The 15,128-nt window shown below is 42.9% G+C and overlaps 1 protein-coding gene and 1 long non-coding RNA gene across 5 annotated transcripts in view; one reads left to right on the forward strand and one right to left on the reverse strand.

Annotated features, from left to right (window-relative positions):
• LOC141085954 (putative ferric-chelate reductase 1) overlaps positions 1 to 15,128 on the forward strand; it is a 51,566-nt gene that overhangs the window by 33,295 nt on the left and 3,143 nt on the right. For all 4 annotated transcript variants that reach the window (XM_073571631.1, XM_073571632.1, XM_073571630.1 and 1 more), the window contains 5 exons: positions 109 to 195; positions 6,394 to 6,485; positions 7,894 to 7,952; positions 8,069 to 8,206; positions 13,210 to 13,235. In XM_073571631.1, coding sequence (XP_073427732.1) covers positions 109 to 195; positions 6,394 to 6,485; positions 7,894 to 7,952; positions 8,069 to 8,206; positions 13,210 to 13,235 — 402 coding nt within the window. The remainder of the gene's footprint in view (positions 1 to 108; positions 196 to 6,393; positions 6,486 to 7,893; positions 7,953 to 8,068; positions 8,207 to 13,209; positions 13,236 to 15,128) is intronic.
• LOC141085957 (uncharacterized) overlaps positions 1 to 15,128 on the reverse strand; it is a 102,121-nt gene that overhangs the window by 21,215 nt on the left and 65,778 nt on the right. The window lies entirely within an intron of this gene.

A 15,128-nucleotide genomic window follows, 5' to 3' on the forward strand; every position in this document is an offset into this window, starting at 1 on the left:
AAACACATATAAAGAGCTTTCCTATATACAGTCAGTTCTGGGATCACTATTATATAGTTTTACTTTCTGTAACACCTTATAGACCATTCTTTTTTTTTTTCTTTGCAGGCTCACTTCTATCTTATGATCTTAACAGTGATTCTCACCATCATAGCATTTATCATGGTGTTTGTAGAGGTGTCTGATTGGAGTGGTGTAAGTATGTTCTACAAAAAAAATAACTAATGAAAAAAAATTAAAAAATAACTTTAAATTTAGAAATTTGAAATGATTTCAAATTAAATAAACCAAATGGAAATGCATATCTAAGGCCTGTTTCACATTTCCGTTTTTTGACGTAAGTCAAGATCCGCCAGTTTGTGAAAAAAAACGGATCCGCCTCTTTTTTGGCGGATCCACTTTTTTCCCCCATAGACTTGCATTAGTGGCGGATGTTCACTGACGGTCGTCCGTTGGTTCCGTTTTTTGACGGATCCGTGAGAATTTTAGCGGTTCCCGGGCGGAACTGATGGACCCTGAAATTTTTTTTGGATTGACGGTCCGCTATTTTTAAGTGTGCATGCCCGGAAGCCTTGCCCCGGGAAACATTTTAACCATGAAATACCGTCCTGGGATGGGCAAAAACTCTCTCTCTCTCCTTTTCCAGGCCGCGGTAGCTTTAAATTACGGCAATTTGCAGCTCCCGCGGATCCGCCCTAAAAAGTGGTCCGCTGACATCCGTATGTCAATAACCGCAGACGGATCAGTTGCTTTTTACCTTTGGCGGATTTCAGCTGACGGCCGACAACGGAAATGTGAAACAGGCCTAACTTTTAATTTCAAATTGCAGGACTTTACCTCTTAGGCATTTTTTTTTACCACAGTGTCCTACAAATGCAAAAACAACTCTCTTATTGCATTTTATATAAATCATACCCCACTTCTGGATTAGTTTGTAGGACAGTTTGATAAAAAAAAAAAAAGTAGAATTGTGGCCTTCTATGCAAATGCTTTACATGGGAGTTGAATAATATGGACATTACTAGTCTTTAACAAAAGTCAAAGGGAACCTGGTCAGCAGATTTTTAGACCCTAAACTAGTGTCATCTATGTAAAGTATCTGAAATGTTGATGACGTCCATATCTTTGTATTATAAATCCGTTTCTCTGTTTTGTAGAAAATGATTGGGGATTGTTGATGCAAATGAGCTGTCAAGTGCAGACAGCATGGCCAGCACTGACAGCTCTCCTGTCTCTCTCCCTCTTTCCCTGCCTGCTATCGGCCTCCTGTTAGTGACTGACAGGTCACTCTACTCTGTGACCTGCTTGCTGCCCGAGATCTTGCATAGGTGCTGTCATTCCTGGGGGAAAGCATAAGTGCAGATCATTTGGCTCTTTCCCCTGGTAATGATGGTGCTTGCACAAGATCTCTGGTGGCGGGGGAGCAGGTCACCAAGAAGAGTGAACTGTCGGTAAAAGAGGCCAGAGAGCTGTAAGTGAAGGCCAAGACCCCTGCACCTGTGGCTCATTTGCACAAATATTCAGAAATGGATTTCTAGAAAATGGAGAAATGAACTTATAATGCAAACGTGTGGATGTCATCAATATTTCAAATGCTTTACATAGATGACGTTAGTTTAGGATCTAACTCTGCTGACAGGTTCTATTTAAAGTTCCTGTTGCGATCATTTTGTTAACAATAAAAAATTAATTAGTATCGTATTATATGGAGGATAACCCAAAAGAGGGGAGGCAAACAAAAGCCCATAATAGTAAAAATGTACCAAAGCTTTATTGAAAAATACATACAATCAATCAATAAAAGAAAGTATAAAGGGAGAAACGTGCACAGAATTCTGTGCTGCAATGCTATGGCTTCTTCCTGGGGCCACAAATGCCCCAGGTCTATTTTTTGCTTCATTAATACCATTTCTGGTGAATACTCTACTTACATGTGGTGATTGTTACGGCACAACATTCTCTGTATGTTTCTTCCTTTATACTTTCTTTTATTGATTATAGTGCTTTGAAAAAAGCACTATCATGTAATCCGAACGCTGCTAACTTATTCTTCTTATTATTATTCAGTTGATTTCCGCAATTAATGCGGCCCGAACCGCTACACGCACAGACTCCGTTGAGGCGTCCTTTAGAAGCCAGCGTCCACGAGAGGTGTGCCAATGCTGGGTTCACACGTAACAGAACTTTTGCGGAAATTACCGCAAGAATTCCGGAATTCCATTCCGCGGGAAAATCGCATTTTAAATTCCTGCGATTTTCCTGCGGAAAAACTAGCATTTTGCAAGCGTAATTAGCTTGCAGAATTGCTAGCGTTTTCCAAGCGATCTGGAGCATCGCTGGGAGAACTGATTGACAGGTTGGTCACACTCGTCAAACATAGTGTTTGACGAGTGTGACCAACTTTTTACTATTGAGGCCGCCTATGCGGCATCAATAGTAAAAGATAGAATGAAAAAAATAATTTAAAAAATATATATATTGTTATTCTCACCTTCCGACGTCCCGCGCAGCCTTCCCGCCTCTCTCCACGCTCCCGGTCTCAGTAATCCTTTGCGAGAATTACCACGATGACGTCCGTTCTCGCGGGATCGCAACGTCTCGCGGTCATTCGCGATGACCACGAGACTTCGCGATCCCGCGAGAATGGACGTCATCGCTCGCAAAGGCTTACTGGGACCGGGAGCGTGGAGAGAGGGGGGAAGGCTGCGCGGGACGTCGGAAGGTGAGAATAACAATATTTTTTAATTTAAATTCTATTTCTTACAGAGATATGGTACCCAAAGCCCGGAGGACAGTCTCCTCTCCTCCGGACCATGGGTACCATCCACAAATGTTCTGTTTACTTTTCGCATGGTGTGCACAGCCACATGCGGAAAGTAAGCAGAACAATGCATTCCTATGGGTGCGGGTTCGCCGCGATTCCGTGAAATTAATGAGCATGCTGCGTTTTTTACTGTGAAGCGATTCCGCCGCAGTAAAAACCGCAGCCATTAGCACAGCATTGCGGAATCCCATAGGAATGCATGGGATGCTTATTTTTCGCATTTTCGCAGCAAAATCGCGCAGTTAAAACCGCCGCGGAAACGCGAAAAAAACGCCACGTGTGAACTCAGCCTAAGTATTTTTCGTGTCGATCAGATTTGTAGTTTTTGCGCAATTTGCGTTTGAACATTTTTTTTCCCGTCAGTGGAATGCATTGTCTCAATGCATTTCAATGGGAAAATTTTGCCATAGGACTACATTGGGCAGTCGTGAGGCGATTCAAATGGCAGTTAAGCTCATTGATATGCGCAGGCACACCCAGTTACTAAGCCAACGCCTACGAACTTTACATGACCCCAGCAGGACACAGTTTCTGCCAGATAATATCAGCTCTTAAAGTGAAACCCAAAGCACAAATGCAAATCTGATCAACCCTGGCCTCCAAATTGGAGGCTGAGCCACCCAGGCCTCCAAATCGGACCCAGAGTGGCCCCGCCCACCAAATCGGGCCCTGAGGGGCCCTGGCCACCAAATCGGACCCTGAGGGGCCCCGGCCTCCAAATCGGACCGTGAGGGGCCCCACCCGCCAAATCGGACCCTGAGGGGCCCCACACACCAAATCAGACCCTGAGGGGCCCCGCCCACCAAATCGGACCCTGAGGGGCCCCGCCCACCAAATCGGATCCTGAGGGGCCCCGTCCACCAAATCGGACCCTGATGGGCTCAGACCACCAAATCGGACCCTGAGGGGCCCCAGCCACCAAATCGGGCCCTGAAGGGCCCCGCCCACCAAATCGGACCCTGAGGGGCCCACCCACCAAATCGGACCCTGAGGGGCCCCTCCCACCTAATTGGACCCTGAGGGGCCCCTCCCACCAAATCGGACCCTGAGGGGCCCCGCCCACCAAATCAGACCGAGGGGCCCCGCCCACCAAATCGGACCCTGAGGGGCCCCGCCCACCAAATCTGACCCAGAGCGGACCCGCCCACAAAATCAGACCCTGAGAGATCCAGTCCACCAATTCAAGCCCTGAGGAGCCCAGGCCACTGAATCGGATCCTGGGGGATCCCGTCCACCAATTCAATCCCTGAAGAGCCCAAACCACCGAATCGGATCCTGAGGGGCCCCACCCACCAAATCAGACCCTGAGGGGCCCCACAGGCCAAAGTGGCCCCTGAGAGGCACCCACAGTTAAAACAGATCCTGAGTTGAAAGTCTTGCAGGGGCAGCAGGCAAGTCTCTCTTGATGGGGCAGCCCAGGCACCATTTCAAAGCACTATCTGTACTTCCTTCAGGAAATACACATCTAGTTTTATTTATTCGTCAAAAAACTTTGTTTATTTTGTTCTATTTTTTTTTACTATTATAGGCTTTTTGTTTGCTTCCCCTCTTTTGGGTTATGTATGTTGTAAGCGACCCTATTTACTCATGGGTAAAGTTTGGCGTCCGTACCGAACACCTACTGTTCGGGCACGGACACCGAACATGAACTTCACCAGGAAGTCCGTGGTACTGTTCAGGTTCGGCTGCCTGAACACCAGGTGTTTGTCATGCTATCATGTGCATGACAGCGTGGCAAATGCCGCTTCTGATTGGCGGTGGAAACCATCCCTGCTGGTCAGAGAGCCGCGGTTCCCACACTGTCAAAAGAGATCCCCACTAGCAGCGTGAGAGTTTTTCTCACAGTGCTAGCAGGGATATTACTGAGGTCACAGTAATTCAGCCCAGCTGGGAACGGAGCCTCAGTGACCGGAAGTAACCTCAATGACATCACCACCGGTCACTGACGCTGCGCTCCCAACAGCTCATTCCCCAGTGCTTCTCAGCCTGGACGGTCGCATCTTGGCACCGTCCAGGTTGAATACTGTTTTTACCCCAGACAAGGATTATGGCGTGAGACAGAACGACACAGGTATGGTATATTGTTGCTTTTTTATTTTAATTTTATTACAGGAGAATGAGGGCTTTGGTTTAATTAGGCGTTAGGTGAGTATAACTGTGTTATTTTTAAATAAAAAAAAGAAAAAGTGTGTTTAGTCTTATTTCTAATAAATGACTTTATTCGGACTGTGTCTTTATTTACCATACAACTATAGAATTAGTAATGGATGGGTGTCTTATAGAAGCCTCTCCATTACTAAGCCGTGGGCTTGATGCCACCTAATAATACAAAGGTTACATCAATCCCACAAATATTACCCCACTTGCCACAGCTACAGGTCAAGTGGGAAGAGCCGGGCAAAGTGCCAAAATTGGTGCATCTAATAGATGTGTCTTTTCTGGGCGGCTGCGGGCTGCTATTTTTGGGCTGGGGGGCCAATATCCACGGCCCCTTACCAGCCTGAGAATACCAGCCCCCAGCTGCCTGCTTTAGCAAGGCTGCTTGTCAAAAATGGGGGGACCCCAAGTCGTTTTTTAAAATTATTTATTTAAATAATTAAAAAATATGGCATGGGTACCACTCTATTCTTGATAGCCAACCATGCTGAAGCTGACTCCAGCTGTGAGTTTTGCCTGACTGGTTTTCAGAAATACAGGGGAACCCACTCCATTTTTTTTAATTTTTTATTTACAGTGCAAGAGCAGCTGATGAACACACCCATCAGCTGCCCCTGCTCTCGCTGTTATTAATGGCAGCAGGTGTCAGATGATGGGAGCAGTAGTCCCATTCGCTGACACCAATGACTAGAGGTAAGCTTTATACCTCTGATCACAGCTGAGCACTCACGCTGTCTTTTGACAGCGTGGGAACCGCGAATCTCTGACCAGTGGGATGATTTCTCCACCTATCAGAAGCGGTGTTTGCCGCTTTGTCATGCACATAACAGCACGGTAAACACTGGATGTTCGGGTCCCTCATTCAAGTGAATGGGGTCGGGTTCGAGTCCGGGTACTGTTCTGGTACCCGAACCCGAACTTTTTGTAACTGTTCGGCTGAACCTGCTGGACCCAAGCATCCAGGGGTCCGCCCATCTCTACTCATGGGTCTAAAATAGGTTCTTATTATGGGGATGAGCATAATAGTTGTATTCTATGGGGCTCTTATTCCCTGCTTAATTTGCAATGACATCTTGGTCAAATGCATTTATTTTGCTTAGTAATATAGCACAATCATATTCTCCAGTACTTTAAAGCTATTTTCACTGCTGTCCCCATTGGGGATCACAATCTAAGCTTCCTATAAGTATGTCTTTGGAGCGTGGATGGAAATCCACTCAAACACAAGAACATACAAACTCATTGCATATGCTGTCCTCAGTGGGATTTGAACCCAGGAGCCCAGTGCTGCAAAGCCACTATGCTAACCATTGAGCCACCATGCTTCCCTATAACAACATATTTCAAGATCATGGGTAGCATATGTGACTACAATATGATGGAAGCTCTGTTCTTTTTCCTTTTCTGCACAGGGAGTCCATCCAGTCCTTGGCTGTATAGTTATGATTCTGTCATTTTTCCAACCCATTGCAGCTTTTTTCCGCCCAGATCCTAAGAGTAAAAGGTAAATCTTTCTTGGCAGTTGCTTAGTAACATGACTTATCTTACAATTCTCCTGTGATTACTAGAATCTGAAAAGCATAAAAAACTTGGAGGGGAAATGTACCTGTTTAATGAGACAAAAACACCATGAACAAGATACTTGTAAGGCCTCTTTCACACTTCAGTTTTTTCACGTCAGTCATAATCCGCCAATTTTTGAAAAAAACGGATCCGCCAAAAAAGGGGCGGATCCGTTTTTTCCACATAGATTTACATTATTGGCGGATCTTGACTGACGGTCGTCCGTCACCCCCATTTTTTTGACAGATCCGCCAAAATTTTTGTGGCTCCCTGGCATATGAGACGGACATTGCAACGTTTTTTCTTCTTGACAGTCCGCTATTTTCATGTCCGCATGCCCGGAAGCTTTGCTCCGGGATCATTTTTAACCCAGTAATGCCGTTCAGGGATCATAGAAAAAAATTAATTCTCTCTCTCTCTTCCTTTAAAATTTCACTTTCACCGGATCCATCAAAAGAACGATCCGGTGACACCCGTTGATCTCACAACGATCACGGATCCGTTTTCCGCCATTTTCGCGGATAACAACTGACAGACAACAACGGAAGGGTGAAACAGGCCTAAGATGTTAAGGTATCCAAAAACATAAGAGCAAAGCCAGACTAACCATTCTTGATTTTGCTAACTATGGCCCTATTTATCAAGAACAGCATTTTTCATACCAGTCTTGATGAGGGATCTGGGTGAAGTGCGAGGCGCCTGACTCATTAAGAAGCACATGCCTCTCTTAATGAATCAAGTGAAACTTAAAGTGTCGTGTGACTCCATGTGAGCCTCACCACAAATCTTGGGTCGCCATGCCCATCCCACCCCCATGGAGTTAAAACAGCAAAAGTTGCACTGCTCAAAAATTCTGAGACTTTTTAAGCCAGTTTCTGATACTAAAGCTTTGATTAATTAGGGCCTTTGTGCTTTTAAAATGGAGGGGAACCATCCATGCAAATGGAATGCTTCTCTCCAAATTGTAACATTGTACAATCAGTGTTCCCGGTATCAGTCTAAGGCCGGGGTCACACTTGCGAGTTCAGAGCAAGAAACTTGCGTGAGTCTCTCGCCTCAATATCTTGACCGGAATGTTCAGCTGTATAGAAATACATGCAGCCGCACACTCCTGTCCTAGTGCCGGCGGCAGTGCCGGGTATTGAGGCGAGAGACTCGAGCGAGTTTCTCGCATTGCACTCGCAAGTATGACCCCAGCCTAAGAGAGGACACAGTTTATTGACAGAGAGAATGATAACATCCAGTTGTCAATTATTTTATTTAGCTCTTTCAGGTTTAAGTCTGTCGCACTTTGGATACTGTATCTAGGAATGAAGATTGTAAATGTTTGCTTCTTTTTCAAATTTTAGACGCTTCATCTTTAACTGGGGGCATCGTATAAATGCACTTGTGATAAAAATCCTAGCAGGTAAAATAATAACAATATATGCAGAGAATATATATTAGGGGAATATTGTTGAATACAAGACGTTAACACACATTCATTTACTGTATTTCTACTCCTACTATCATGTTCACTCTTAGTGGCTGCCATCTTTCTTGGCCTTGAGCTTGTGGATTCAACACCAACACAATGGATGCCAAAGTTGATGGGAGGGTTTTTCGCATGGGAAGTCCTCTTTTATATTATCCTGGAAAGCAACATGCGACTAAAGACAAATAGTAAGTAACGTAATAAATCTTAATAATCAATATTTGATGTTTATGAATTAATTTATTAATGGAATATATGGTACCAAAGCCACAGCTCGGGAGCTCCCCTCACTCAGAAGTCTAAAGCGTCAGAACAGATTACGCAAACATATGTTGGCCATTTGATTCAATTTCAAACATGTTGATTGCTGAGTGCTTGTACTATAATTAAGTTAAAAAAAGCCACCAAAAAAATGCAGTGTATGTAGGGCATTTAATATTTCCTTAATGTTTCCTCCAACATCTGGCTGCACAAATGAAAGTCAGACATTGCTTTTCAACCATGCTTCCACAGAATTTTAAAAAAAATAAAACGCATGAAATAGGCCTGGACAGAAATGATGGTACCCCTGAAAATAATGTGACATAAGGGACATGTTAAATCAAGGTGTGTCCACTAATTAGCATCACAGGTGTCTACAATCTTGAAATCAGTGAGTGAGTCTGTATAGAGGTCTACAGATATTCACTGTGCTGTTTGGTCACATGGTGTGTATCACACTCAACATGGACCAGAGGAAGCGAAGGAAAGAGTTGTCTCAGGAGATTAGAAAGAAAATTCTAGACAAACATGTTAAAAGTAAAAGTTATAAGACCATCTCCAAGCAGCTTGATGTTCCTCTGACTACAGTTGCACATATTATTCAGAAATTTAAGCTCCATGGGACTGTAGCCAACCTCCCTGTACGTGGCCACAGGAGGAAAATTGATGACAAATCAAAGAGACAGATAATATGAATGGTAACAAAAGAGCCCAGAAAAACTTCTAAACAGATTAAAGGTGAACTTCAAGCTCAAAGAACATCAGTGTCAAATCGCACCATCCGTCGTGGTATGGACCAAAGTGGATTTCATGGAGACGACCAAGGAGGACACCAGTGTTGGAAAAAAATCATAAAAAAGCCAGACTGGAATTTGCCAAACTACATGTTGACAAGCCACAAAGCCACAAAGTAAACAGCCTTCACATCCGGCAAACAATACAATAGTGTCCATAACAGGGCTCTACTCCATCAGGCCCGTGGCCACACTCGGTTAGAGTCCAGTATCCAGGCTCGGTCTGGAGCCAAACACACACAGTTCCCTAGGCTCTGGGTTACCTGCTTAACAGTTGCTCCTCAGGTTTCCCAGCCTGGCTTCATACAGGTCCTCTCAGTAGCCCAGACCCTCAATGCTTCCTGGACTGAAAGGAGCACTCGCCAGCTCCAGTCTCACACATGGCCTCTACCATGTGCTGCACACAGGAAGACATATAGGACCTTCCTGACATCATAGGAGCACACCCCTTCGGAGGTGCGTGGTTAACCAGTCCCACCCATCACTTCTGGTTAACCCTAAATGCAGCCCTTTTCTAAGAATACAGGCTTGTGGGACTAAAAACCCCAGCAACCTGTCCTGGATTCAGATCGCAACAGACTTCTGTGTGCCATACACACCAATTCCTGCTAATACCACTCACTGGTACATCACAAGGTGTTAAAGGGTATCAAGGTTTCTCTGGAATCTACCAGTTAGAGTGGCTTGTGTGAGGACTGTGGCCTCAGACAGATGTGACAAAACCTAAATTGTGACATACTAGCTAAATAGATGGGACCAAATGCATAATGGTATCAATGCAATCCAATAGGGCAAGTACACATTCATATTAAAAAGCAAATTTTATGAAGAAACAGACTAAAAAGCATAAATAAGATCTTGTACACAACAGGCACATAAAATTGGATAAATTAGTTGAAAATTATAAGTGTAAAAAAGCAAATAGGTGTAAAAAGTTCAACACTGACAATATATATATATTTGAGGAACGAATAAATAGACATTTGCAAAGTGCAATAATCAACTGAGAAGGATACGTCAAAAAGCCAAATAAAAAATAGATAATTATATGAATTACTGGTCAAAAAAGCAGTGAAAGGTGACAGCATAAAGTAAAGGGTCACCCACCAAGAACACCTGACATGTGTTTCGCAATTGCCTCATCTACATCTTCTTGATCTACTTTTCTGGGGTTTCCATCTATGTTATGGAAAAGCAAAACGTGGCACTACCGTGAAAGAACACAAGTATGGTCCCCAACCAAAAGGATAGCGTAAAAGACCTTGGCACTCAACTTAAGCGTTCAAAAGTGCTTTAATGTTGTCCACAATCAGTACATCAATTGCATAACAAACTTTTCCATCATATCCTGACCTTCTTCAGTGTTCCGACTGCTAATGTAAGGCACTAGTATGGACAAAAGCTTCAAAGTTATTGTAGATGTGGCACCTAATGACACAATTGAATTGGTAAGGACAGCCAGGAGAATTATAAGGCCACGGTCCTAGGTCTATGGCATGAAGTAGAGTTACTATTGTATATCAAATGGACCTGGCATCCACCGGTAGTAATCAGACATTAGTGTCCAGTGTGGGTGCGTGTCCCTATGGCCTCAGATGTCCATGTTCGTCAGGCTGTTACTCTACTTCATGCCATAGACCTAGGACCGTGGCCTTATAATTCTCCTGGCTATCCTTACCAATTCTTTTGTGCCATTAGGTGCCACATCTACAATAACTTTGAAGCTTTTGTCCATACTAGTGCCTTACATTAACAGTCAGTACACTGAAGAAGGTCAGAATATCACCGAAACGTTTGTTGTGCAATTGATGTATTGATCGTGGACAACATTAAAACGCTTTCCATCTAAGTATTAAACTTTGCTTATTATTTATTTGCATATTAATATCATTACTGCTTACTTGCATATTATTTAAAGGAAACCTGTCATGTCCCCCGTGCCCCTGGAACCACCAGCAGTTGTATGGTCATACAGTGGGGAAAAAAAGTATTTAGTAAGTCAGCAATAGTGCAAGTTCCACCACTTAAAAAGATGAGAGGCGTCTGTAATTTACATCATAGGTAGACCTCAACTATGGGAGACAAACTGAGGAAAAAAAATCCAGAAAATCACATTGTCTGTTTTTTTTTTCATTTTATTTGCATATTATGGTGGAAAATAAGTATTTGGTCAGAAACAAAATTTCATCTCAATACTTTGTGATATATCCTTTGTTGGCAATGACAGAGGTCAAACGTTTTCTGTAAGTCTTCACAAGGTTGCCACACACTGTTGTTGGTATGTTGGCCCATTCCTCCATGCAGATCTCCTCTAGAGCAGTGATGTTTTTGGCTTTTCGCTTGGCAACACGGACTTTCAACTCCCTCCAAAGGTTTTCTATAGGGTTGAGATCTGGAGACTGGCTAGGCCACTCCAGGACCTTGAAATGCTTCTTACGAAGCCACTCCTTCGTTGCCCTGGCGGTGTGCTTTGGATCATTGTCATGTTGAAAGACCCAGCCACGTTTCATCTTCAATGCCCTTGCTGATGGAAGGAGGTTTGCACTCAAAATCTCACGATACATGGCCCCATTCATTCTTTCATGTACCCGGATCAGTCGTCCTGGCCCCTTTGCAGAGAAACAGCCCCAAAGCATGATGTTTCCACCACCATGCTTTACAGTAGGTATGGTGTTTGATGGATGCAACTCAGTATTCTTTTTCCTCCAAACACGACAAGTTGTGTTTCTACCAAACAGTTCCAGTTTGGTTTCATCAGACCATAGGACATTCTCCCAAAACTCCTCTGGATCATCCAAATGCTATCTAGCAAACTTCAGACGGGCCCGGACATGTACAGGCTTAAGCAGTGGGACACGTCTGGCACTGCAGGATCTGAGTCCATGGTGGCGTAGTGTGTTACTTATGGTAGGCCTTGTTACATTGGTCCCAGCTCTCTGCAGTTCATTCACTAGGTCCCCCCGCGTGGTTCTGGGATTTTTGCTCACCGTTCTTGTGATCATTCTGACCCCACGGGGTGGGATTTTGCGTGGAGCACCAGATCGAGGGAGATTATCAGTGGTCTTGTATGTCTTCCATTTTCTAATTATTGCTCCCACATTTGATTTCTTCACTCCAAGCTGGTTGGCTATTGCAGATTCAGTCTTCCCAGCCTGGTGCAGGGCTACAATTTTGTTTCTGGTGTCCTTTGACAGCTCTTTGGTCTTCACCATAGTGGAGTTTGGAGTCAGACTGTTTGAGGGTGTGCACAGGTGTCTTTTTATACTGATAACAAGTTTAAACAGGTGCCATTACTACAGGTAATGAGTGGAGGAAAGAGGAGACTCTTAAAGAAGTAGTTACAGGTCTGTGAGAGCCAGAAATCTTGATTGCTTGTTTCTGACCAAATACTTATTTTCCACCATAATATGCAACTAAAATGAAAAAAAAACAGACAATGTGATTTTCTGGATTTTTTTTTCTCAGTTTGTCTCCCATAGTTGAGGTCTACCTATGATGTAAATTACAGACGCCTCTCATCTTTTTAAGTGGTGGAACTTGCACTATTGCTGACTGACTAAATACTTTTTTTCCCCACTGTATGTAGACACACTGCATAACAGTCCCTTTATCCCATTACATAGTGTCTAAAACAAATAACATATGTAGTGCAAGTCATGAAAAACTGTTTTTGGCTCTCTGCACAGTAATTCTGGAGACTTTAGCCTACTAAAAGTCCCAATTGTATGTAAAGACACCATTAAAAGCTTTTATTCTTAAAGTAGTTGTTCCATTGAAGAGATTAGTGGCAAAAAAGTTAACCCTTTCCACAAGCCACATGTTGTGCCATTGTCCATTTGGCCTCCAGAAAAGGAAATGTTCTAGATCCAGTATTTACCATGAAATTCCAATTATTATAAAGACAGATATCCATACTGGTTGGATTACTGTATCAATTGTTATAATACAGGGTCTGTTTCATCTTGTATCTTATTATTTTCCTGATTTCTTGATTATTTTGCAACATTTATGAAAGCACATATAATTAGACATTAATTTTGCTATTAAAATGTAACCTTTTATGTGATTGCCATGGCCTGCAGAGCTGAGGATGCAAATAGCACTCATGGTTTCTGTTTTTTCTTCTTTATCTACAGGCACATATGATAATCCAGACAAAAAGGTAAGCTATGTAATATTTTGATATAAATTATATCCGTTCTACTTCCTGGGTTGTTGCAATACTTTTTTTTATTTCATGGGAAGCCTCATAACTAAACTAACTCAGCGTTCTCCATCCGTGCCTATGATCACAACCAATTTTTGCCTTTGTGATGTAACTTTTTTTATATTGCCATTTCTTAACCTCTTTCTTCCCGGAGCCATAACATTTGTATTCTTCCTCTCTATGAGGACTTGGGTTTTTTTTTTGCCAGGTGACATATTTATTATTAAAACTATTTTAGGGTACACTTTACATGGACATTGTCAGAACCAATCTTACATTTGCTTGGTTTACATTTCTCAAGTTTGCAAGTAAAAAAAGCCCTTTTGTTATATGCTGCAAAGTACCACTTGTCTTACTGTTATAAGGAATCTGTCACCAGGTTTATCCTACCCCATCTGAGAGCATCATGATGCAGAAGCAGAGACCTTAATTCCAGCAACGTGTCACTTACTGGGCTGCTTGCTGCAGTTTTGATAAAATTACTGTTTATCTGCTGTAGATCTACAAGTTCTCGAAATGTTGAGCTCTGTATAACCCCGCTCGCACCTCTGATTGGCAGCTTTCTCTTAAAATAATGCTACTATAAAATAAACATTACGACTTTGGGGGAAGTTACAAGCGTTGGTTGCCAGGCCAGTTATTGCACCCCCTTAATCCTGAATGGTCTATGTGATCTTTTTGCATTTCTAAAACAAGAGTCGTATAGTAGAGCATTACTTAATAACATTGGTTCAGTAGAAAATATCCTTGAAATATTTTTTTTTCAATTTTGAAAAATCCCCTTTAAAAAATATATAAATATATTGTGACAGGGTCACTGGCACGGTGTATGTGGGGAGATACAGTATGTGTCACGAAGACTGCTTTCTTCCGTGATCTAGAAACCCAAAAGTTTCTCTTCAGCATGCTATGTGCAGAAGAATTTAATCAGCCATGTAATGGGATGGGTTTGTAGGTGAGTAGGTAAGAGATGGGCGGGACACCTACTCACCATATCTACACCTCAAGGGTGTGGCTGGGATGTTATATGTCTAGCCAGTTTTTTTTTCTGTCTGTGGTTTGGGAGGGAAGAGGCATCCAGACTGAAGCTCCTGTAGTTGTCCCAGACGGTGGGAGTTATACTAGGAAGGGCTTAATGTAGACTTTTTGTTTTCATTTGAGCCAGAATGGCTGTTTTCTGTTACTATTTTGGTCATATTGGTTTATGAAGCAATAAACCACCCAGAGACTATAACCAAACATGCCCGTGTATACGTCGGGGAGCAGCTAAGTGAGTGGACCTTCCAAAATATACTTTTTTTATTATCTCACCCAGGAGTGGGATCACTAATGTCCGATTCCTGCCTGTAATAAAATACTTACCATACTTACCATCCTCTGCTGTTCCCAGTGCCGCTTTGGTCTCGTTTCGCCATCATGTGACCACAGCTCCTGACTGACCGGAAGTCAGAGGTAAGAGTCATAAACTGTCAATATAAGTCTATGAGAACCTCGTTTTTTGTATCGTTATACCTCTCTTAGACTTACATTGAGAAGTGAATTCCTCTCCTCCGAGCAAATACTGCAGTGATCTGGCAGGTCACAAACTGCAGAGAAGACGACCAAAGCGGCGCTGAGAACAGCAGAAGACGGCGACTGATAAGGATTGTGCTACAGGCAGGGAATAAACCTTAGTGATATAACACTTTCTGAGGTGAAATAAAAGAAAATGGTGCTTTAAAAAAATCTGAAGGCATGGTAAAAGTTGTTTATTAATTGTTAAAACCTTTAAGAGCTTTTTACTTTATATACTGAAGAGATGTTGAAATTAAGTTGTCACATTTAAAGTGCATGTAAGTAATCAAATAA

Source organism: Dendrobates tinctorius, unplaced genomic scaffold, assembly GCF_039654945.1.
Source record: "Dendrobates tinctorius isolate UK_male_01 unplaced genomic scaffold, ASM3965494v1 ptg000029l, whole genome shotgun sequence".
Taxonomy (NCBI): domain Eukaryota; kingdom Metazoa; phylum Chordata; class Amphibia; order Anura; family Dendrobatidae; genus Dendrobates; species Dendrobates tinctorius.